This window comes from Neopelma chrysocephalum, unplaced genomic scaffold (genome assembly GCF_003984885.1).
Source record: "Neopelma chrysocephalum unplaced genomic scaffold, ASM398488v2 Primary Assembly neopelma1_86, whole genome shotgun sequence".
In the NCBI taxonomy this organism is placed as follows: domain Eukaryota; kingdom Metazoa; phylum Chordata; class Aves; order Passeriformes; family Pipridae; genus Neopelma; species Neopelma chrysocephalum.
This window is the reverse complement of record NW_020897748.1, coordinates 3,752,997-3,776,794: the sequence shown is the minus strand read 5'-3', so window position 1 is coordinate 3,776,794 and position 23,798 is coordinate 3,752,997. Positions and strand designations below refer to the sequence as shown.

Here is a 23,798-nt window from a genome sequence, read left to right as displayed (position 1 = left end):
TTGGGAAGGAGATCTTGGAATCACCACAGATGGCTATTAGCTTACATTTTGCACAGCCACTCAAAGTTCACCAGGAGTCAAAAGGCAATTAGAATGATAAGAACAATTAGGAACAGAACAAAGAGAAAAACAGAAAACATGATTCTGCCACTGGATAATCCTTAGTGCATCCAGACCTTGAGTACTGCTTGCATCTCATCAAAAGTATGTAAAATAACACGTAAAGATGGGGCAATAAGTGTAACAAAGGTATGGAACTTCTGTAAGAGAAGAAGTCTAACAGTCTAGGATTCTTGAGTTTCAAGAAGGTGTAACTGAAGTGGGGTACAACAGAAACTTGTAAAAGCATAACATTGAGAATATGACAAGATAACAATTGTTCACTTGTTCCTCATGACGTATAAAACTAGGGCACCTGGGGAAATTACCAGGGAGGGGTTTGCAAACAAATCAAGATAAGGACTTTTTTCTCCTACTGCGTAACTAAAACATGGAACCTACTTCTACAGTGAGGCTGAAGATATATCACTCAAGACACATTTACATAAACCCATGTGGAAAAAAACCCTTATTAAAGATTATTAGACACAAAAACGTGGATAAGATCTCTGCTCCATGAACTTCCTTGGTTGCAAATTGATGAAGCTGGCATACTGCTATGTGGTTTTTTTTCTTTTCTTATACTCTGTTCTTAAATGTTTAATACTAGCCATCACCTAAGAGGCTTAGAAGACCATTCTCAACTTTGATTTTAGGTATCTGTTCACCTAGTTGTTCATACATGCATGCATGATATAGCACCAAAAACAGGATTTCGAAATGTTTTGCACAAGGCAATGCAGGCATGTTCTCATTACAAGTTGACAGACGTATCAGTAATAAATGATGACATTTCCTGTAAACTGGAGATGCTACATGGAGAAAAACAGGAAAAAGAACTAACTTCCTGCCTTCCAATTCCTGATTCCTCATTATAAGTTTCTCCTTCCATATCCAAGAGAGATGTTAAAGACTTGAAATTAGAATCACAGAATATCCTGAGCTGGAAGGGACTCAAAAGGATCATTGAATCCCAACTCCTGGTCCTGCACAGGACCACCCCAATGATCACACCATGTTAATAAGAGTGTTGTCCAAATGCTTCTTGAACTCTAGCAGGCTTGGGGCCATGACCACTTCCCTGGAGAGCCTGTTCCAGCGCCAATGACCTTCTGAGTGAAGAACTTTCTCCTAATATCTAACCTAAATGTCCCCCGACACTCCCTTCCATGCCGTTCCCTCAGATCCTGTCACTAGTCACCAGAGAGATGATATCAGTGCCTGCCCCTCTGCCTCCCCTTTTGAGGAATCTGTAGACCATGATGAGGTCTCCCCCCAGTCTGTTCTTCTCCAGGCTGAACAAGTGACCTCAGCTGCTCCTCATAAGGTTTTCCCTCTAGGCCATTCACCATTTTCTTAGCCCTCCTTTGGATATTTTCTAATTGCTTTATATCTTTCCTATATTGTGGCGCCCAAAAGAAGTTTGACCTACAGCTGGTAACTTGTAGGTAAGTTTATAAGGAACAGAAAGCCACAGCATCGACCACTGTCACCACCATTTCTTGTTTTTATCTGTCAAAGGCAGTCAGGATTGCAGCCACCTCTTCTGACCTGCATAAGCTTGCCCAATTCAGGCCTTCAGAGCTTTCTGGAATTAGAACTGAGTACACCTCTGAGCCACCTACTTCAGGAGGCCTGCAAAGCAGTTAGCCCTTACACAGCAGAGCAGTGATCTAAAAAATGTTTGGAGCAAATACAGCTGGATCACCATATCACGTCTTCTTATGCTAAGCAGTAGCTGCACTTACATTCTAAACACCAAGAAATACTTGATGCCATTCTTGATACAATTAATATGGACCTAGTATCACTGCACCGACATTCTAGAAACACAGCTTATTGTCTGCTTATGATTAAAACATAGAGTGTCTGTGGGCAATCATCATAAGAAAATTACTTCTGATCAGTGGTAAGATTACAGAAACATGATGTTTGCTGAGTGCAAAGAGAAATTTTTCCATAGCAAGATGCATTCCTCTCTAATTCACAGGCATGGAGTCTATGAAGTCCACACCTTCCTTTCAGATGAGCTGTCTGCTCTCCACAAGAAGCTCAGCCTACACCACATATCAACATAGAAAGGAGTGGCTAAGCAAAACATCTTGTAATACTTCTCTCTTTCTGACTATAAATATAACAGGATTGCATATGAAGGTTCTTGTGATTTTATTCCCTGACATAAGACTTTTTCATGGTGTCATCCAGATCTGTTACCTTTCCATAAGTATATTTATCTGCTTCCACCATCTCCATCCATGGTTCTAGGAGAATAGTGAGAATATATTCTTCTGCTGGGTCAAAAAGGTCCTCAAAAGCTGGGTCCATTTTCTGATAAATCATGTCTCTCTTATTCTGATGAAGTCCAATGTCCATACTGGCAGATGGGGCAATGTAAGTTGCATAAAGGAACTAAAATTAAAGAGAAGAAAACTGTTTCTTAGCCATCATCCATTTCAATGGTCACAGACTGCTGAAGGAGAAATTAACGCATATTTGTCCCCCAATGCCCTGCTGTATATTCTGAACATATATCTAATTACAACTACCTTATTTTTTACCAGTATTACTACTTTGTCCAAAATTCAGTTATTGCCATAACGGATCCCCCTGCCATTTTTACTCCTACTTGTTAAAATGGTTAGATCAAAAAATAATGTTTAACACAATTTTCTCTTGGAGATTTTTGGTTGGTTCTTAGATTCAGATAGCTACAATCGTTACAGCAGCTGCACTGCTCATGAAGTCACATTATTGTTTTGCATAATATGTGCTGGGCCAACTAGTGAAGGTATCTGACTTTTCTGAATAGACAGTAATTTGTAAACTTAGGGTTAAAATTAATGAAAACCTACATGATATTCTGTGTGAAGATTCTCTTATACAGTTTTTTGACATTGGTGAGGCTCCATCACAGTACAGGATCCATGCAGGAGATTCCACTGTACAACTGAGGTCTAAATCCTTACCAAAGAAAGGTTTACAATATGCTTTTTATCTGACACATACAGAGTTTGCCATTCCACATGTCATGACATGACATGATGATGACTCTTGAAGCATAGAGGAATGTTTTATTTATTTCAATTTTTTTTTTCAAACTTACTTAATCCCCTAAGTAAAATTCTTGTTTTCTAAAGGTTTCATGAATGTGAAAATGAACATTTGAAAACTCAGAGAAAAACACTTTCTTCCAGGAAAATCTTGGAAGAGGATATTCCAGAATATCTTTATAAAACATCATGATTCTGACTGCAGCTAGGAACTCAACTGAAATAAAGATGCTGCCATAATATATTTCACATAAGTATTTTCTCTTCTTCATATTCTCAAAGTCATTTTCAAACATACAGTCAGGGATCAGGTTAGTAGCATAAATCAGAATTTCTCCCTAGGATGGCAGTGACAAGTCCATTTTTACTATTTATTATCACAGAGGCTTGGCAATGAAGAATTCAGGAATATGACAATTCTCATTTTCCTTATTTTGCAAAAAGCCAGCTGTAACTAGCAGATGTACAAAGCAATAGAAAAGAAGAAAATAATACATTTACTCTGTGTTCAAGCAGTAATAAAACACTAGTGTGCTTAGATTTCAAATACAAGGGGAAAATGTTTGAGTACATTAAATAACTATGTTTCTGTTTGTTTTAAATTAAATTCTGATTTATTAGACTCTTGCTCTCAAATAGCAACAGCACTAGAGTGCATCCCCATTATTTTGGACCTTTACAATTTGAAACAAACCCTTTAGATTCTCCTGGTATTAGGTCACTGAGGCATAGAGGGCTTCAATGGCTGACATCCATCCCCCAGTTAGCACTTGTTACAATTACCATATTTATTGTCTATGCAGGATTCCACACCCTTTCTACATAGATCTAATCACTGAAAACAAAGATGTTTTGTGGCTGTTGTGGCCCACATTATCAGTGCAATAAAGATACACAGGTGTTAGGGTAAGGTCAGAGAAAGAGGACATCCACAGGAAGACTCCTAGCTGAAGACAAAGACCACATTTATCCTAAATTATGCCCTTCTCAGTAAGTCCCCAAATACATTTAAATTTAACAGAAACAGCATTAATTACATTCACAGCGATTTAAAAAGTTGAATGTTATTTCAAAGAGCCCTAACACTCATAAAGTTTAAGTTAAATCATGTTGTAGTCTGATCAAAACCAGTTAACGTATAAAATAGACAAATTAGAAGGGACAAGTCCAATGATATAAAGATGTGGTATCTTTAAAAATAGACCTTTTAAAGAGGGGTTAACCATTTTGTTTGTGATTAGGACTACATTGCTCCACCTGTTATGTCTCATAAAATCGCACAAGGGATCTGTAAATTGGTAAAAAGGTTCAAAACTCTCTCCTCAATATTTTAATACACATCTAACTTGGTTCCTTAACTGGGTGATCATTTTTGCATAATTTTAAGAATGAAGTTAAAACAAACATGCCACAAGTTCCTCAGGCAGAATTCCTTTGCCCTATGATTTTTTATGAAATAGGTTAATGAGTATATTTGTTAGTCTTCTTCAGAGCTGACAAAAAAATATCAGCCTGCAATCAGAAATTGCCCAGACTAAGGAAATTTTGGCCAAAAACTATTGACATAAACACTGTCATAATATATTGCCATTCTAGGGACTGCCTTTGCACACTGTCTCTACCTGCAGAACTGCCCACAGTCCTGTGCAATTTCATATTCAAAACCACAGCATAGTAGAGACAGATATTTTGTTCCAGAAACAATAGGGCGGGCAATACGTATGAAGCAGAATTTTAGAGGGCGTTAAGTTAACTATAGGAATGCACTTTTCCAAACTCAGAGAATCAGGCCCTCTGTGGTGTAATCAGGATGGCCTCTTCACTTTTGAAGGATGCCATGTTTTTACTTGAATTCTTGTAAGAATCCATTGCTATGGGATTTGACCTAGTAAAAACACAGCATCACAAAGTGACAAAGTGAATGCATGTACTTGCAGATAGGGGAGAAATGAGAAGGAGCTTTCATCCTTGTGTCCCTTGCTGAAGTGCATCTGTAGATCTGCACAGATTTGATTGCAAGGACTGCAGGAAAACCAACTGAGGAGAGTTCTAGACATGCCAAAAAAGTGGAAAATTGTCTGTGTTCACAGCTTTCAACACTGGGCAATACAGTTTGCAAGATACATTTTATCCTTTAAAAAGTAATATTTTTGATTCCCATATCATGGAATTCTTGTGGTTTTCTGAATCTCAGTAGAATATTGGAACTATTGTATTAGCCAATCTCCTAAGGGATCAACAGGAAAAATAATGTTAAATGAACTTATAGGTTAACACATTCATACAAAAATCTGAAGCATTTGATGTCAAGTACATATCATACTTAGTTGATTAATTGGTTTGTTCCTATTGAAAAACATGAAGAATTGTTCTACTTGCCAGCCATAAATTTTCCTATAAATGTATTAGAATAAGTGATGGATTGAACCCAAAACGGTATCTGGAAATCTGGTCAGTTCGTATATTGAAATTACTTAAAATGGCATAAACCTGAATACATGAAATGCTTAGAAAATTCAGATTAAGACTTCGGCCTCATTTATGACTTTCGAAATCAGGGATTGTACAGGCTTTGGTGTGAAGCAAGAAAGATTTAAGTCCAAGTGCTTTGTATTGCTGCCCAGAGGCATGGATATTGCTCTGATCTAAAAGACGGGCTTGTGCAGCTGCTTGACAGAATCATATGATGGAAGAATGCAATGCACTGACTGGTCTTAAACAAAGAGGTTAAACTGCCTTAACCTCAATCATCACTTTCCACTAATATAAATCCTGTGTCTGACCCTAAAAGTTCACAGTAATAATAACTGCCTTTATCTAAACTGATTCTACTGTTAAAATATTGTATTTCCCACAACTGTTTTAAATTTTCTAACTCTAAATAACTTCTTTTAAAATCAAAATCTATGTTATGTGGGGTTTTATTGCTTTTATTTTTAATTTTTTTTACACTCCTGTGCATGTTTATAGTGAAAAACCATATATGTTCCTGGATGATTACCGTCATTACTTGTCATTATTCTTATCCATCAGATTTCATTCTCACTGTAGTTTCTTTCCCTGGATGAATGCATATACACCTTGGAATGCATTTTATTACTCTATCATAAAGCTAAGATAACAATGCCCAACAAATGAAACAATGAGTAGTAGATACACAGCAATCCAGGTTTGTCCTTGTTTCTATGAGGAAGCAGGCAGAACCCATACGGAATACTCTGCACGTCTCTTTCTGTAATAAATAGTAAAATATATATGACAATGTGTCATGCAAATCTGATCCACATTTTCTTAGGAGTATTTGGAATTACTTTGTTGTGCCAAAGGTGAGCACAGAATTTGGGAAGGCATCTCTTCCCCAAGCAGACCCTGTAGATGGGTTGCAGCTTGACTCTTTACCATGTTCCAACGAAAACAAGTATAATTTTTCTGCAGCCTTAAAAGGCAAACTTGAGAATGATACCAAATGTTGCAGCACATGTGTTGATTTGTTATGTTACATTTCAGCTGTTAGTTATGCTAATGGAACAGTTTCACATATTTCGTTTTGATGTATTTACTTCAATGGCTATGTGTACGTACTCTCTGCAATTGCCTGGTAACACTGATTGTACGATGTTCTGCTGTCACCACCAGGCCAGCACTGGAAATAAGATAAGTAAAAAAATCCTGGGCCTTAATGTTCAGCCGTGTAACCACTGCAGAAACAATGTAAGCTGGTGTGAAATGAAACCAAATTAAAAACCATCAGGGACCATAACCTAAAATTTGGCCTGCAACAAATACATAGGAAAATGGTGACAGTCTAGATAACTTGCATGTCTGCTGTGAGCAGGGCCCTCACCACACACAGGCCTGGGCAGATACAGGAGACAGTCAGACTTAAGGGTACATTCAGTTGCCTACAGTCTCATGCCATAAATAGAGCTGGAGGGGAAAACAACTAAATAGGGTAGCAGTTCAGTTTACCCAGACAGGAGAGAAGGAAGAATCCATGTGTCAGCCTCTGCTTGGAGTTTCTGTACAAATAACACTGATTCAGGTGAGAATTCTGGACAAATATGCAAAATTCTGTCATTTGCCCCAGTAAAACCTCCAAGAAGGAAAAGAAGAAAAATTCGAGGATGTTCAGATGCTTAGTAACATAAGCCATACCAAAAGATTATTCTCACCTGCTCTCCACAGATATTTGTTCCAATAGCATGTGAAGTAGCTTTGCCCTATTACATAGTGTATATTGATATATTCAGATAGGATATACTCCTACACAAGGTTTAGAGAGGAAAATCAGATCAAAGTTTCACAAAGTGATTTGAAAAGTTCCTTGGAATTCTTCTAATGATATCACACTGCTGCAGGTTCCTTCCCTGATGGAATAGGTCTACTCCTGTCAGTGACAGCCATTAACACCACTGTGGTGAAGCAGTTTAATTTTGTTTTATTCCCTTATTTAAAGTGCATGTTTAATTAAGAATACTCATTTATAGGAAATATCAGTTCCACTTGACATTAAATAAGGATCTGAATATCTATTTGGAGGATGACAATCGTTAAAAGATAATAATGATACCCTGACAATCATAACAACTAAAGCCAGGCTGACAAAGATTCATTTTCATTACTGAGGTCATTATCTGAGATCTCGACTGTGAGATCTGCAATTCTAACCCACATAGGAGATGGAAGGAAAGGTACAGCCCAATTAGATGGTTTTAAAAAATACTATCTCTGATGTTAACACCAAGTAGATGGTTTCCAAATATGACGCAGAGTAGCAAAGGGGAGTTTAGGTAAACTGAGTATAATAGATAAAACTGGGAAAAGGCAGCAGAGCCTAGAAGTCAAACTATGCAGGTTTAACCTTTGAATCAAGAAATTCTATGGAAACAATCCAAAGAGCTTCTTTTATTGTCCACAACCCAGATTTACTTTGGTGTGGGTTGTCAAGATTTGGAAACTTTTCTACTTTCTATCTTCTTTTCAGACTTTGCACTGCACAAATGTATTTGTGAAGGGAATGAGCAAATGTATTTGTGAAATGAAAACACATTATTTACAACTTACTTGAGCTTGCTTGCATATTTGAAAAGGTTGAACAGTTTCTTGGTAAAAAAGCTGATGATAAGCCTGTAGGTCGAACCAAAAGTACACACAGTTCTTCCACAACTAAAGATGAAAAATATTGTAAGTTATTGCTACCCAAATATCACAGCTTTATAAAAGGTTGACTTTCCAATGCAAGTATTATTTAGCTCCTTGGGGTCATCATAAATCAAGCTCAATTTAAGATGAATTTAATCTTCTGTTGCATACTGGCAGAAGGACAACATATTTTATGGCATCATCACTGTGATAGTCTTTTATTGTATCCTTTATGCATAATTGGCCATTAAAATTGTTAACATTGTAGTTAACATTTGAAGAGTAACCATATTTCAGTGGCATAAAGCCAGTGCTAAAGAAGAAATGCTGATAATGGACATGCCGAGTTTGTGCCATGGTAAAATAGCATTTTGCAGCAATAAACAAAACAATTAAATACTGTGTACTTGACATATGTTACTGAGACTATCATTACATTTTTATTACATGCATTTCTGAGACACAGAGTCTTGGCCTCATTTAATAAATTCGAACAGCAAAAATCTTTCAGAAGTCTAGATCTTTTCCCAAGTCCTCTATTTTAATCATGTGCTTATAGGGTTCAGACTTTAAAAATACCCTGAAACCCCCATGGCTAGCCAGTAAAGAATGTGTTGCAAAAAGACAAAGGTAGGGAAGTTTGCTCCACAAACTGCAGCCTTCCAGACCTGGCATAGGATTGAAATAGGCTCCACAGGTGAAGCGAAAACTTTAAGCAAATAATTTTCAAAGGAGTCTGGCACCTGCAAAGGCTAGAGGACATGAGGGCGGATGCAATGAAAAAGTAAGTTTCTTTTATTTATATTTCTATCTATACATATTTAACATTTTTAGCTGAAGGTATTCAGCTTTGGAAACATTGGCTCTTGTCTTGTAGTAGCCAAAGGCATTTCTAGCTACTGCTGCTGGATTCTGCATTGTGCCAGCGGTGAAACAGATGTCCATCTTGATTGCATTCAAATCTCCCCTAAAGACTCAATTTTTCTGCAAAGCCACTAAACACTGACTCAGATTCATAACTCGTTCCAACCAATCCTCAATTTACACCCAGCAACAAATGATGGATCTGCTGACTGCAGAGAAGAAATAGTGTTATGTTTCTCAGAAATCCAAGGAGCTTCATGGAAGCAGAAGAATGTTTTTAAAACATTGGAGATTTTGGACATCACTAACCCAACAAGTAAGAGGGAAGCAGATTATAGTGAGTAATAGCATAGCAGATTTTCCATCTTTTTAAAAAATGTTTTTGTGGGTTAAGACCTCATTTTTTCTGCCAAGTTAAAGGCTAGTTTTTAAAAATTATTAGTCTTTTTTTTTATCCCTGATGGTACAATCAGAATTCCAATAGGTTTGAGACAGTGAGAATCTGACAGCTTGGTTAAGACCTGTCATTAGTTTGCATATACATATGAACAGTTTATTGTTGTTGAGGGATTGAAGTCTCACAAGTAATAATTCATCCAGTCATCAATCTTTCTTTCTTCATTTTTTTTTCAGTCTGGCTGCCCTCTATAACTTGGCATTCAGTCAATTGTGGACTAAATTATCACAGAGTAGGAAAATGTTCATACCTTATTCCCTGACTTCTCACAGAATTCTGTGAAGTAGTAGCCTGCTCTGTTCTCCAAATAAAGAGACTGCAGCATGCTTTCCATTCTTGATCCCCCTAAGACAACACTGCCAGCAGCACTTTTCCCCTGGACAAATAAAACATAGTTATATAGCAAGGAATAACAGGCTTTCATTATTTTCAAATGTCAGTACATTGCAATGGAGAGCCATGCAGTGTGTTCAGTTAGCATCTTCATCCCAAGAAACTGGACTCCATTTTCTACTACATATGCAATCTTAGCTGATGAGTTTTCTCAGCTCAGGCTACTGTGTTTTGAATTAAGAGAAGTTAACAGGTGGCTATTTGGTCAAGATTCAAAACATTTAACTATCATGGAACAAAAGATGTCTATTGGGGTTACATCACTGACATCATCAACAAAATCATGAGCAATTCAGGGAGCAAGAAATCCATGCTCTTTGCTGTGGTGAGCTCCTAGAGCATTTGAGGAAGAATACATCCATTTTGTCAATGCTCATAGAGAAGCCAGAAGAGGCTTCTGTAAGTAGTAAATTAGCTTCTGATGATTACAAGAGAGAAACTTTGGCTGACTTGCTGTCTCTGATAGCAGAAGTGGAAACAGATGAGGGTGGTGGCTGGCAACCAGCTTCTTTCCAAACAATAACAGGGATGGAGAAGGGCAGGAAGAAGCCAGACTTTTGAAGGATATTTTGAGGCGTATCTACCTGCTTGAAGCAGAGTAGGTAGATATCCCTTCGCAGTATGAAGTTGAACTACTAATCCCTGCATTCCCCTCTGCATTATATTTGTGATTGCAAATTGTGGGGTCCTGAGTGTAAGTTCCAATCTAGCCCTGTAAGTGTAAATGGACGGTATTTTCCTCCCTCTGTGATGATGTCTAAAAACTAACAGTTCATGACGTGAACGTTTCCTATATATACATTTCTAACTGAAAACGTCCCCCAGTTGCAAAGACTAGCCTTTTGTTTCCTGTAAAAATTAACAAAGAAGTAAAATGAATGCAGTGAAGAAATAAGCAAAGTATTATTTTGATGTGCAAAATAAACATTGTGCTCAAGTGCTCAGCAAACCCCATGCATATGTAAATGGGTTCAGATTTCATAATATGTTTTTTCTTTTAATTGTGAAGCCATGGGTATCAATACCACCATGAAATATCAGTTTGTTTTGAGACTGTTCCACAAACAAGAAAGGTTTTGGATATATTTTTGATTGCCAGATGTTGACATCTCACATGTATTTGTCAGCATTTTAACAGTTACTAAGAAAAGGCTCTTCTGCGCAGCCTGTCTCCCCTGAGGTTTGTTCGACTGAGGATCTGCTTAGCAGGCAATAATTCAACAAAGAAAAGAAAGATATACATAAGCAATAAGGAGGGACTGTACAAATGAAACGTTTTCCTCTTATGAATGTTACTATTTTAATGACTTTGTAAGGCAGATTCAGTTTTCACTGTAAGTCTGGTATACTTCCTTAGGCAACAATTTCACTGAAGCATTTATCCAGAGTTCTCTAAAACAGCCTACTGAACACATGGTCACTATGGAGAAGATCAACACTTTCTAGTGAAAATAAACCTCTGTGTGTGCCATGATTTCCTATGAAATGGGTGACAGATAGCACAGAGAAAATGCTGATGTTCTAATTATACCTCTGCATAAAGCAGTGACACTGATATAATCAAAACAATTCCTCCCCATTATTGACTACTTCATGTTTAATACCGCAGAATAAACTGTTTTAACTCATGATTCAAGACAACTTATATTTTCAAGTAGTACTCACACGGAGCAACTCCGCATAGGTGTACTTTCTATAACCCTGGTACCTTGAATCTTTGGCGCCATCCAAAGCTAAGCAATGAATCATGTCTGTGCTCACTGACTTTGACCTGGATCACAAACAAAAATTTTTCAACATATATTGAAGAAAAATCTAGGACTGCTTATAAAATAAACAAATAAGAAGGGGCACAAAAGAGGTAGAATGACACAGTGAATAGCTGAGGAAAAAGTACATGGAATTCAAATTTATAATAAAAGGGGAAAAAAATGTAAAGGAACACTTTTTCATGTGGCCTTGCGGAAATCACTGGCACAGCATGAATTTGAGAGCTAGGCTAGTCCTTGAAACAGGTTAAAAGAATATGAATATATGTAGAGAATATCAACTATTACATATGAGAAAATACTTGTATTTGGGGAAATAAACCCTTTTGTGGGTTTATTTTTGTTTGTGGCACAAACAAATGAGAAAATAATCAGCCAGGGAAGAATTCTCCATGCATACAATCTGTACCATAACTGTGCTTCACTAAGCAGATTACTCTATTAAAGAAAAGTACTCATGAAAACAGTAGTATCTAAAATACTTTCGTAAATATTTGAGGTATAATGGTGTGCAGAAAGATATACAAGGGACTTGTACTTACCACATTCTACTGCTAGGAATGTCATCCTGTTGGGTACTCTGACTTGATGTCAGGGTAGGTGGTAATCTTGATGATCTCTTCAAAGAGAAATTTGGTTTAGCTAGTTTTAATAAAGTTGTCAGTGAGTTTGTTCTACTTTTCTAAAAGACTTTACAGAAAAATAAGGCAATTTTGATTATTTTTCCAGCTTTGTGTTTTCTTAATGTCTTCTCATTAACTGCTCAAAAACATTCAGGGGTTTTCAGGACTGTTTTTCCTTGTCAATCACAATATGTAAAACTGCAAATTGCAAAAATCTCTGAATATCTTTCAAGATTTCTCAGCATACCTTAATTACCACTATAGCTTAAAAATTACATTTTTAACAGGTAGAAATGCGTTACATGGACTTTGTATAAAATTACAGAGGATGTCAGGTGAAGGGCATGTGAACATGTTTTGTGAAAGTTTACAAAGATTACCTTATGTTAGCTCACTGTAAAATAGAAACAATCACTCAGACTTGGAGAGAAAGGGGGCATTCTGCCACAGCATCACTGATTATTTTGAACAAAATCATGACTTCTTGGAGATGCCAGGTGCATTCAGAGTGCCCTCAGAAATCCACCCTGAGTTGCTGCTCTTTCTAAGCTCTTGCAAGCACAGTGTAACTGCAAGATCCAAAAGTCCAAATTTTTTACAGAAAAAAAAATAGGAGCAAGAAATGGGCCATCTGCTGATTCTGTGAGGTTCATGGTGCCAGTTCATATTTTTTGTCAAATGCTGAATTCAACAGGGGATGGAAAACCTGCAGAATTACGATCCTGTCTGCCTGACCTACAGCTAGTCCTGGGTCGTTAGCACCACCTTGTGAAGCTAGAACTGGTCACTGTAAGACACTGGTGCTTCTTGCTCCCATTCTTGCTGTGAGCAACAGGAATCTAGCTCCTGAACCCAGTTTCTTCTGAACAGGAAATCTGTCACACTGTTTTCCTCCATTATCTCCATGAATTAGATTTCAAAGGAAATAACTGCAGCCTAAAACTATCCAACTCAAAGTAAGAGAGGTGTGTGTGTTAATAGATCTATGGAATAGCCCATTCAGTTCTTGATACTGGAACCAGAGTTTCAATTCACATTTTCCAAGTACCTTGTGTCCCAAGGCTTAACACTGTGTTGCTGAAAACCTTCATTGCAGTTACCTCTCACATTTCGGCTTTCAAGGAAGAAACAGTCAAAACTAAACTGGCCACTTGCAAGCTACGCACTGTGAAAAGCTCTGTGTTGTACGGTTCATGGCCCTCTGTAGAAAGCAAAAAGCACATGTAGCTCATTGAAGGGCTGTCGTGATAGAAAATGAGCAGAATTCTGCCCTCTTCACAGACATGAACGATGGATTCAGGGTAACTGCAGTGAAGTTGTACGAATGACTCTGGATTAAGATAAGGCTGGTTTAAGGGCAGAATCTGCACTGCGAGATACTTAATTTTGCAATTCTGAGAATTTTCAGCTAAAATATCTATCCAAAGGACTTACGAAATAGCCAGGATGTAACTGAGAAGATAATGTGACTCCATGTATGGGAATTTGTTGCATAACATATACTAAAATGTTATTGCATTTTTACATGTAATAATCTCCAATATACCAGCTTGCTAGATCTTGACTTCCTAACAACCAAGTACCATATTATTCTTCTTCCATTGAATTTAAGGAGTTTTGTCATTATTTTTAATGGATAAAGCTTTGTTTTTCAATGCTGTGATCCTACTTACCTGAAGAAGGGAAGGTTGTATCCCAGATATGCAAGACTTTTGGGTCAACGGTAACAATGACACTATTTGTGGGAAAGGATCAATGTCCACCCTCGGTCTCTCTTGACATGTGTGCCAGAACTTCAGTTTTGCACTGGCAGCCTCTATTGCTGTTGAATGAGTGACACAAAATCTGGGGCCCCTAGGGAGAAAAATGCTAATAAGTAGAACTTTCCAAAACCATGAAACATTGGGCTATTTCGCTTTTTTGTTTGTTTTTTTCCAATGATGTCATTTACTGTATCAAGATATGGTACTACATGCACCTAGAATTAAAAATCAGTTAGTGTTAAAGGTATGTTTAGACACTGCATGCTTCCAAATTTAAAAGCAAATTATACATAAATATATATGCACCATGACATAGTTGCCTTTCTATGAGTAGATATGCCCCATCCATCCTATAGCAAAGAATAGGATTGTAGGCCACAGGACAGAGACCACAGAATTACAGAATATTCTGAGTTGGAAGGGACTCACAAAGATTGAGTCCTGCTCTTAAGTGAATAGTCCATAGAGGGATCAAACCCACAACCTTGCTGTTATTACCACCATGCTCCAACCAAATGAGCTAATCTCAGAGTCACTGCAAGCCATATGAGGCTCCACAGCAAAGTTCATAATTGCAGGTATTAGTTTATGTCTGCAATTCATTGATCCCCCTCGGGGAGGAGAGAACATCTTCAAAAATTTAGCCTATGGTTTGGAAATAGGTTAGATTTTATATCCTCTCTTAACTTGTAAATATGTAAAAGGCATTTTTTATGACAGACATTGAACAGTAAAGTCTCAGTGTCAAATTCCACATAGACGTATATACAGAGCACCCTCAGAAATTTGAGAAGAGCAGTAAGGGGAATAGATTAGGACAGAATTAACCTTCTGTGCCTGGAGGGGTTTCCCTGTGCTAGAGATTAAAGTTTAGTTGAGACACTCAGAGCAGTGCAGATGCTCCAGCAGAAAAATACAAAGGGCTCAGTAAGGCAGATCTACCTGGCTTTTCAGCAGATTGCAGTGTAGTTTAGGCACAACTGAAAATTCATGTGTTAATACTTACAATGACATTGCTTCCAATAATTGAAATGGGATAAGCGAGATGAAATAAACCTAATAGTCTTATCAAAGAAAATGGAAATTAGTTAAACAATAGAATTTTAATTCCTGTCCATTTATTCATACCAGTAAAGAAGTAGAGGTTTCACTACTTCAGGCTGAATCTGTCTTAAATGCCGTATATTCCACTGATCTCCATGCAGTAGATCAAGCCTGAGTAATACTTCTGAACTGAGGAAATAGTCTCCACTGCTCAGCAGGTACAGTTTTTTCATCTTACTGAGATGCCTGCAGTCAACAAAAATAGTCACATAAGCATGTATCAGATGCTGTACAGAACTGAGTACAGTTCATCCTACTGATTAAAGTACTGTCATGCAACATGTTTTTAATTGCAAGTGGCAGAAGCCAAAACAATTTTTCTGCAAATTAGAGACAGGTTGTGTATAAGATAAAATGTACAGTGCCTTAGAACAGACAATCTGAATCCAGCAGAGCCTTTCATTAAAGCACTTTGTCATACTGAATGCCGTACTTGTGAATTTAATTTCTTTTATTGTTTTTTTTCTGTTGCCATCTGTTTTCCAAATCTCTGTCTAAAACAGCCTTAATAATATGGCGATTCTGACTTCATGCAAGCTTTGCAAACCTGACTCTGCAAAAAGAGTTTTATCAGCTACAGCAGAGTCATTCCAGACATACCTTGTCAGGACACTCATGATTACTTTAATTGTGTCTATTCTATTCAAACATTACAATTTACTCCGAAGTCTCAAAACCTGCATTAATCTAGCTGGGTTACAAGTGTTAAAGCAATGGGAATACCTGTTAAACAATGAGAAATACCTTTGCTGTCTTGTAGTGTTCTTAAGAGCCTTTAGTCTTTCAATATCCATCCAGAGCCACCAGTACCTCTCCCCAAGTGTTCCTTTAATGAACTTCTTGAATCTTTCAAACTCACGTCTGTTGCCAGTGTCATAAGTCCCATGACTAAGACACCAGGCAGCCCTGCTGTCTGGCCCACCACTTTCAGAACTTGAACATAAGCTTACTTCTTCGGGATCTTGTTTTCTTACATCTCCCTTGGAGTCCAAGGCAGTAAACGGAGAAGAACTTTGTTTAAAGTGTGACTCTGCAGTACTACAGGCAACAGTGTCAGCAGCTGGCTGGTGAGTCAGTTCTGAAATGGGTTCCTTCATTACAATTTGAGTAGAAGCTGGCTTGAGTTCTTCTGGTGTCTGAAAAGTTGTGCTTTCCTGTTCATTTTCTTCTTTTGCTGCACTGTCCCATTTTGGGTCTAGATAAACTCTTAACTGCCTGTGGGAAGGAGGTTCAGCAATGGCCACAGAAGAGCCCTCCTCAGCCTCGCTGGATCTCTCATCAGCAGCATCAGCTTTTGCGGATGCAGTCCTTGAAGGGGAAAGGAAACTCTGTTGTTGGCATTCCTCAGACAGGGAACCTGCTTCTGCATTAAATCAGAAAAGATCATTGAACTCTCTTTTGATTCAGGACTGTTCTCTTGCATATCAACATCGCCAAGTTAAAAAATCCAACATATTTATATTTTGCTGCTGCAGAACAATCACATCATGTCATTTTGCAGAGGAAGGAATAGCAGAGGTGCTTCTCCCATTGCTATCTGCCTAGAAACTCAGCCCCATGACTCAGAAACTCATTCCCTGTTGAATTCCAGCAGAGCAGCAGAGTTCAGGAACAGCTCCCTCTGGAGCCAGTTCTCTTGTTTGCTCAGCTAAACATCCCAGGTCCTCAACATCAGTTAACCACATTGATCCACTGCAAAGCCTGACTCCTTCCTGAGCATTTGGTCATAGTTTGATCAAAGTATATAGCAGAATAGGGGGTTTTTTAGGCCTGAGGAAGCTAATAAATTATGATTCTTTATCTGCTTATGTTGATCCTAAGACTATCTCGGTTAGAGCCTGGTGCTAATAACAGCAAGGTTGTGTGTTCAATCCTCATACTGGCCATTCACATAAAAGTTGGACTCAATAGTCCTTGTGGGTCCCTTCCAACTCAGAGTATTCTGTGGTTATTGCAAATCAAACACCTCTGTCAGTAGGGTAAAATCTTGACATAGAAGGATGACCAAACAAATAATTATGTCTAGGACTCTGGAAACATTTAACAATCCTGCAGTCCAGTCTGCCACCCAGAAATGGCTTCTTTTCATTTAGAGATGTTTTATAACTAAGAAGTTCAGAACAGTGACCAGCCGTGGTTTTTTGGTCTATACTTCCCCACTTAATTCCTTTTACTCAACCCTTCCTCAACCCTGTGCCATTAAGCATGCCGTGCCATCCTGGTCACTAAAAAAGAAACTTACTGCTTTAACTTGCTTAAATATCTTTTCTACTTCTGCCAGACTGTTAGAAAATTGATTTTTTCTGAAGGATGTTAGCAAAGATGACCTTGACTGTACACTCTGCTTAGCTAGGTTAATGCTGCTCTCGCTGTACAAGTCAGTCCTGTAAAACTGAGTAGAATAAGTACAGATATCCTAAACAGCAGCAGAATCTAAGTGAAAGTGAAAAAAATCCAGAGTCATAATTAAATTGAGACTCTACAATAACTTCATATCATCTATCAATACAGCATTTAAACTACAGAATAATCTGCATCTTCTGTACGTAACTAAAGCTAAGCTGTAGACTTTCATGCTCCATTGTATCACTAAGGCAAAACACTGTCACTGAGGAGACTGCTACAACCTCTGAGCACGTGCACCACATGGGGCTGGGAAAGAAAAGGGATAAACCTCTCAGATCCACTAAATTCACATTTGTAGTGTTATCAGCCTGTGTAACCTTCTATGGTGGTCTAGTCAATAAGTGGCAATGGCAGTTAGACATTCCTTTCAATTTCCTCCAAAAATAAGCTAAGTCTAACCAGTGCTGGTCACTGTCACAGACAGTCACTTGGATTAGGAACATGGCATTCAGTGTCTATGGGACAATATATTGATACTAATATAAAAATCAGTGTGATTAAAATATCTTTTCTTATTTCCAAACTGTTTCAAATGTTTTCACTTGACAAAGAAAAATTATAGCTTTTCAACACAAGTCTGTGAAATGGAAACACGGAGACCTGGGGCAATTGGGGGGAGAGATACACAGCTCTGGAGCAATAAAAAGTGAAGTGGCTCAGGGGTTGTTCAAGATTTAGTTGATAACCCTAATCCAACTGAAGCAATGAGAAAGGAATTCAGATTGGATTGTCCAAGCAAATACCTTCAGCTATTGAACTCTAATTGTAGACTGTGTCTTCAAGAATCATACGTTTGTGACCTCTCAGTTCAAAGCACTGCTCAAAACAGTGGTAGAGTCATGAGCTGCAAACAAGTGTGACTTGAATAACTTCATTAATAATCCATACATCAGCAATATATTTTCTGGGGTGATCCTCATGGTTTGGGGAAGAAGGCAGACTTCTGGAGTTATCATGCCTTCCAATTTTCCATTCAGCCATTGGACTCCAAGGTCCCAGCAATACAAATCTCAAAGTGGAATGGCTGTTTTTTTCCTCTGAGAATGGGAGAGAGAGAGAGTTCCTAACATATGAGCTGAGGTTTTTCTGTTCATCTTGCTACTGCGTAAAAAGCAAAAGCAAGGCTAGGCAATCAGGTGTATGTCCATATGTGCATCTGTATGCATATCATTCTCCCAGAACCTCTGAAGCCTGCTAACAATTTCAGTTAAATTTGAAGAGAGACAGGAATCCAAATGATTACATTTTATAAGCTTCATAAAAATTGGCAGTCAAAAGACCCTTAAGTACCCAACATAAATACCCTAAGAAGATGGCTGCAACACAAATTATACATTATCAAATACCCAAAGAATCTAGACAAGGTTATCTTTCAAAACACATGAAATGGAAAAAAAAAAACAAAAACCACCCTCAACTGAAACATATATATACACACAGAAATATGTAAGAAAAGAAGCTACTACTATCACAAAACTACTTGACTACTAGATCAAATTTTCACCTAATATTGTAGCTAAGGAAAGAAACAAATGCTGTTCTGAAGCCTCAGAGACCATGTGATACTCAGAAGGTAATAAGTGGAGTTAGCAACAATTCCTTGGAATGCCTTTTCTTTCCACTTAATAAGAGTTGTGTTATAAACCATAGGGTTACTTGTTACTTACCCAGGAGGCTATCTTTTTCACCTAATGATTTGTCTCTTTCATGCTGAATATTTTGAATTTGACTAGAAGTTACAGGGTGTGTAGATGAATCTGTAGTTCTCGTGGAATCACCTTGTTTTGCTAATGTAAACCAATCCTTCACCTGAGAAACCGTAGCCTAGGAAAAGAAATATGATAGAACAATTCAAATTTCTCTATTTATAGCAGTGTTTCTGAGACCAGAGGGCTTACTGTCCATGGTGATTTTGTATAGTCTGTGTAGACTTCTGTAAGGATAGTTGCCAGTGAAGAGAGCTGTATGATAGCAGCTGAGCATACTTGTAACACAGCTCCTGTTTAAGCTGTATTACAACACTTGGACCTCCTTTTATAGTGCAAAGAATTTTGAATATAAGGGCTATTCAGAGAATCATACAATCATAGAATGGTTTGGGTTGGATGGGATTTTAAAGATCATCTAGTTACAATCACCCTGCCATGGGCGGGGAGAATTCCACTAGACCAGGTTGCCCAGGAATCAGTTGTCTCATTAGGTTGTGACCTCAGTTACAATAATTTTACCCAATATTTTCAATCTATCCTGATGTTACATCCAACGTGTGTAATAAACACTAAATGTGTTTATTTTACCTGGCCAAGTGATACATAGAACTTCTTCATAGTCAGTGAAGTGTCATGTTCCTCAGGATGGGGGGAACTTAGGTCTTGCTTCCTTATCCAGGGATAGTAGTCACTATCTATAATGAAATTCATGCCAGTCTTGCTCCATTCTACCTGTGATATCAATTTAGCTAGTCTGAAATTAAATGTTGAGATGAGGTAATAGTTAATTTTAGCTCTTAATCAGAGAAACAGTTGATTTTTCCATAGAATAGGTAATTAAAAACCATGATCCATCTAAAAATAAAATTTTTACAGAGAACTTCGTATCTGCTTTTTTCCTAGAGTATAGAATATCCTTATTTGGAAGGGACTCACAAGGATCATTGAGTCCAACTCCTTATTATTTCAGCCTTCACCTGCTGTTACATATGTGAATGCCAGTACTGCCATTGTATAGTTCACCAGCTTTACAGATAGTGGTCGGGTTTGCATTATCAAGCTTTACCAGTAAATTGACTTCAGTCAGGATGATTTTCCATGTATCTATGCAGTCCCAAGCCCTGACAAGAAGACCTTGAACATTCTGTTCACTAAAATAAAACTATTCTCCCAGATTGCAGAAGCGCTATATTACCACCAGACCCTACATCTCCAGTTCCTGATACAAACATTCTTCCAGCAGTAATGCCACAGCACTGATCATACTAATTGAACTTTCAGACGATACCAAGACAGTTGGCACTCTCATGTTCATCTGGCTGCTGTATGAGGATTTCACAGTACTGAACAGCACTCCAGTGCTACCTCGTGTTAGTGTGAACCTGGTGATGTTCAGGAAAGGCAACCTTAGAATCACATGATGATAGTGAGGATGCTCTGAGCTCAAGAACTGGGGCAGAACTTAATTAAGTTAGAAAGAAGTACACTACCACAGGAAGATGAAGCCTATGCTTGCACCTACAACCAAGTGAATATCCAGTTGCATTTGTGCCCCCTATCTGAGATAAAATAGGATTTAATTCTATGGTTGGAGTGTCTTCATCTTTAAATGCAAGTTTCCCTTTTAGCATCTAAATTTATCCTGATTCTGACTCAGGAAAGCATTCGAACCACTGATGGCAATTGAAATTAGGTACATGTTTAAAGTTAGTTTTATGTAATTCTCTTGGACAACTCAGCTTGATCAAATAAATAGTTTGCTATAGCAGAAGACAAAAGTTAGTGTTTCATGAGGCCCAGAAATGTATAAAGCAGCTGCTACTAAAGGTAAAATGGAACTTTCTCATGGTTTCCTAGTTCTTTGCACACTTTTCCCCTTGAACTTAAGTGCAGTCATCAGGTTATTGAAAAAAATAAAACATTTTGAAATTTTTACTGTAGAAGTCTATACCCCAGTAACTACCCTGTCATTACAATCAGCAAACATGAGTTTTGCAAACCATACTGCCAGGCTACCTCTCCTTTTGGGCCCCTGAAACACGCTATAATTAGCAGCATCTAGACACAACCTTAAGGGATACAGAGGTAGATCCTCCCAAAAAGCACAGTAAACCTCCTGAACATCTGCTGAAAGGACATCTGGAAAAATATAGCAAATTTATAACAGTAAATCATCCAGCTATGCCATGGCGTCCCACAGAGAACTTTGCTAAAAGGAACTCAGACAGTGGGCCCAAAGACATAAAACTAATAATGGAAATGGAAAGGACTCGATGCTTTTTCCAAATGGATTTCATGGATTCATAACTCCTATTTATATGACTTACATATTGATTAAAGAAGGATGCATTGTTACCATGATATCTCTGAGGAACAGCAATTTAGAAATCAGTAAGTCCCCTTCTTACTCTCTTCGTAACGGTGAAGTATAGGATGTAATTCATGGTCAAGGAAAATTACAGAATGACGAGTAAAAAAAGTCACTGAATTTATTTTATCCAGATCACTAAAATGCTGAAATAAACAGAATGAGAGGAGGGCAAAAACTTTTTAAGAGTACTATCAAGATTAATTAAACAGAAGAGGATAATGTACAAATTTAAAACTAAAAGACAGCATAAAAGATTGCAATACCTGTATTCAAAGTAACAGTCACTTCCTAGAAATGCTGGAAGCCTTTCTTTCTTAATCCACTGAATTGCTTGTTCTCGATCAAGACACTATTAAAAAAGAAATGCCAAAATTTGCAGTACTCCTGATTTTCTTGTTTTGTTTGCCATGTAACTGGTTCTCTCCATCTCCCTTCTACAAAAGCATTGTCTCGGGAAGATAATTATACAGTGAACATCACCTTCATGCTGGGACAATTGAGCTAATTTACTTTCCTATTAAAAGCTAAAAAGGTCTAAATCTGATTTCACCTATTTTAGAGTGCAACTTTTGTAACAACTCATGAGTGTTTTTTCTCCAGAAATAATTTCTGAATAATTGTGTTTTTACTGTACAATTCCAAATGCAAATTAAATGTACATAAATTTTCCACAATAGGAAATTGCTAATTTTTCTGACTTTATCACATTTTATGACTAACTATTGCATTTTTCCTCTAGAATTTGAAGAGTAAGAAACCCTTAAATTAAGTTGTATTCCCAGAATGACAGAGCTGTGGATATTAAAAACAAAATCAAACAAATAGAAATCCAATCAGTTACCGCCTCTCGCATTTTTATGTTTGATCATTGCAAAACTGCACTGCACACAGCAATTCTCATAGTGGAAACCTAAGTGTCTTAGGACCTGGGGCCACCACAGATTTCTGCTCAGGCAGCCTGAGCCTCAGTGCCTTGTAAAAGCAGAAAGGAAGGTGCCTCCACAGAGTGGTTTGGGGAGTGAAAGGGAGTGTTGAGCAACAAGCTACGCAGAGAGAGTTAACCAAAAATGTATGCATAGGAACTTACGCAGGGAGAAAGATCTCTGACTATAGGCCACAGTGTTCCATATCGGTTTCCCTTAGAAATGGCACACAGCACACTTGAATTTTTTTTAATAGCATACTTTTTCCACTCTTAGGCGATGACCTCTTTTATTTATCTGAGGTTTATTTTTCATTTAAGTGAAGGTGAGATTAATAATTTTGAAGAATGCAGTAATCACCCTTGTCCATAAAAACAGGTGAAGTGTGGGCAAGGATGGATACTACTTGATATATCAAGTAATCAGTTTATGTAGATCACAGCTTAAATTTTCTTTCTATGAGCTAATATTCCATTGGGGCAAGGGTTATTTCTGCCTCATATATATCTGTAGGGGATTAAAAAAATCTGAATTACTCAGAAAGTGGGTGGTTTCATTTAGAGAGAAGAAAATATTTCAAAATATGGAAAGCTTATGTTGGCAGTGGCTCATACAATGTAATTTGTGGAGATGGAGACTAATTACTCCCAACCACATAGTGTATGCTTCTTTTTGGCAATTGACAAGCTTTTCTGAAATACAGAAGATAGTTTCTTTATTTTGGCATTTAATATTTATGTATTTACTGACTTATAGCCTAGTTTTTTATCTGAATGATTCATAACATACGTCTGTAAATGGCTGGTACACAAAGTTATATGTAATATCAGAAGGAAAGAAACTCTGCTCTTTCCCTATCCCCAGAGAAAGATGCTACATTTAATCTGATGGGGTTTGTTACCTTAGTTAGCTTCCTTACCCAGTCAGCCTTAGGCCTTGCTAGGACCCAATCCAGCAAAGCTTTTAGCACATGTTTAAGTTTAAGCATGTGTTTAACTTCCCTTGATTAAAGTTAAACACATACTTAAGTGCTTTGCTGAACTGGGGTTTCTCTGAAGTAAGGTATGTGGGATGCCAGCCAGTTTCTCTCCATAGTTGTGATCAATTCTACCCAACTCCACAGGA

General features: G+C 37.7%; 1 protein-coding gene across 5 annotated transcripts in view; it reads right to left on the bottom strand.

Moving 5' to 3' along the window:
- RGS22 (regulator of G protein signaling 22) overlaps positions 1 to 23,798 on the bottom strand; it is a 70,713-nt gene that overhangs the window by 30,614 nt on the left and 16,301 nt on the right. For 3 of the 5 annotated variants that reach the window (XM_027692460.1, XM_027692462.1, XM_027692461.1), the window contains exons 5-15: positions 22,014 to 22,099; positions 19,968 to 20,133; positions 19,338 to 19,494; positions 16,009 to 16,627; positions 15,289 to 15,450; positions 14,071 to 14,251; positions 12,317 to 12,393; positions 11,671 to 11,776; positions 9,863 to 9,988; positions 8,214 to 8,315; positions 2,314 to 2,508 (exon numbers count right to left, since the gene is read on the bottom strand). In XM_027692460.1, the coding sequence (XP_027548261.1) occupies positions 2,314 to 2,508; positions 8,214 to 8,315; positions 9,863 to 9,988; positions 11,671 to 11,776; positions 12,317 to 12,393; positions 14,071 to 14,251; positions 15,289 to 15,450; positions 16,009 to 16,627; positions 19,338 to 19,494; positions 19,968 to 20,133; positions 22,014 to 22,099 (1,977 nt within the window). The remainder of the gene's footprint in view (positions 1 to 2,313; positions 2,509 to 8,213; positions 8,316 to 9,862; positions 9,989 to 11,670; positions 11,777 to 12,316; positions 12,394 to 14,070; positions 14,252 to 15,288; positions 15,451 to 16,008; positions 16,628 to 19,337; positions 19,495 to 19,967; positions 20,134 to 22,013; positions 22,100 to 23,798) is intronic. The other 2 variants (XM_027692463.1, XM_027692464.1) reach the window with 2 other exon arrangements.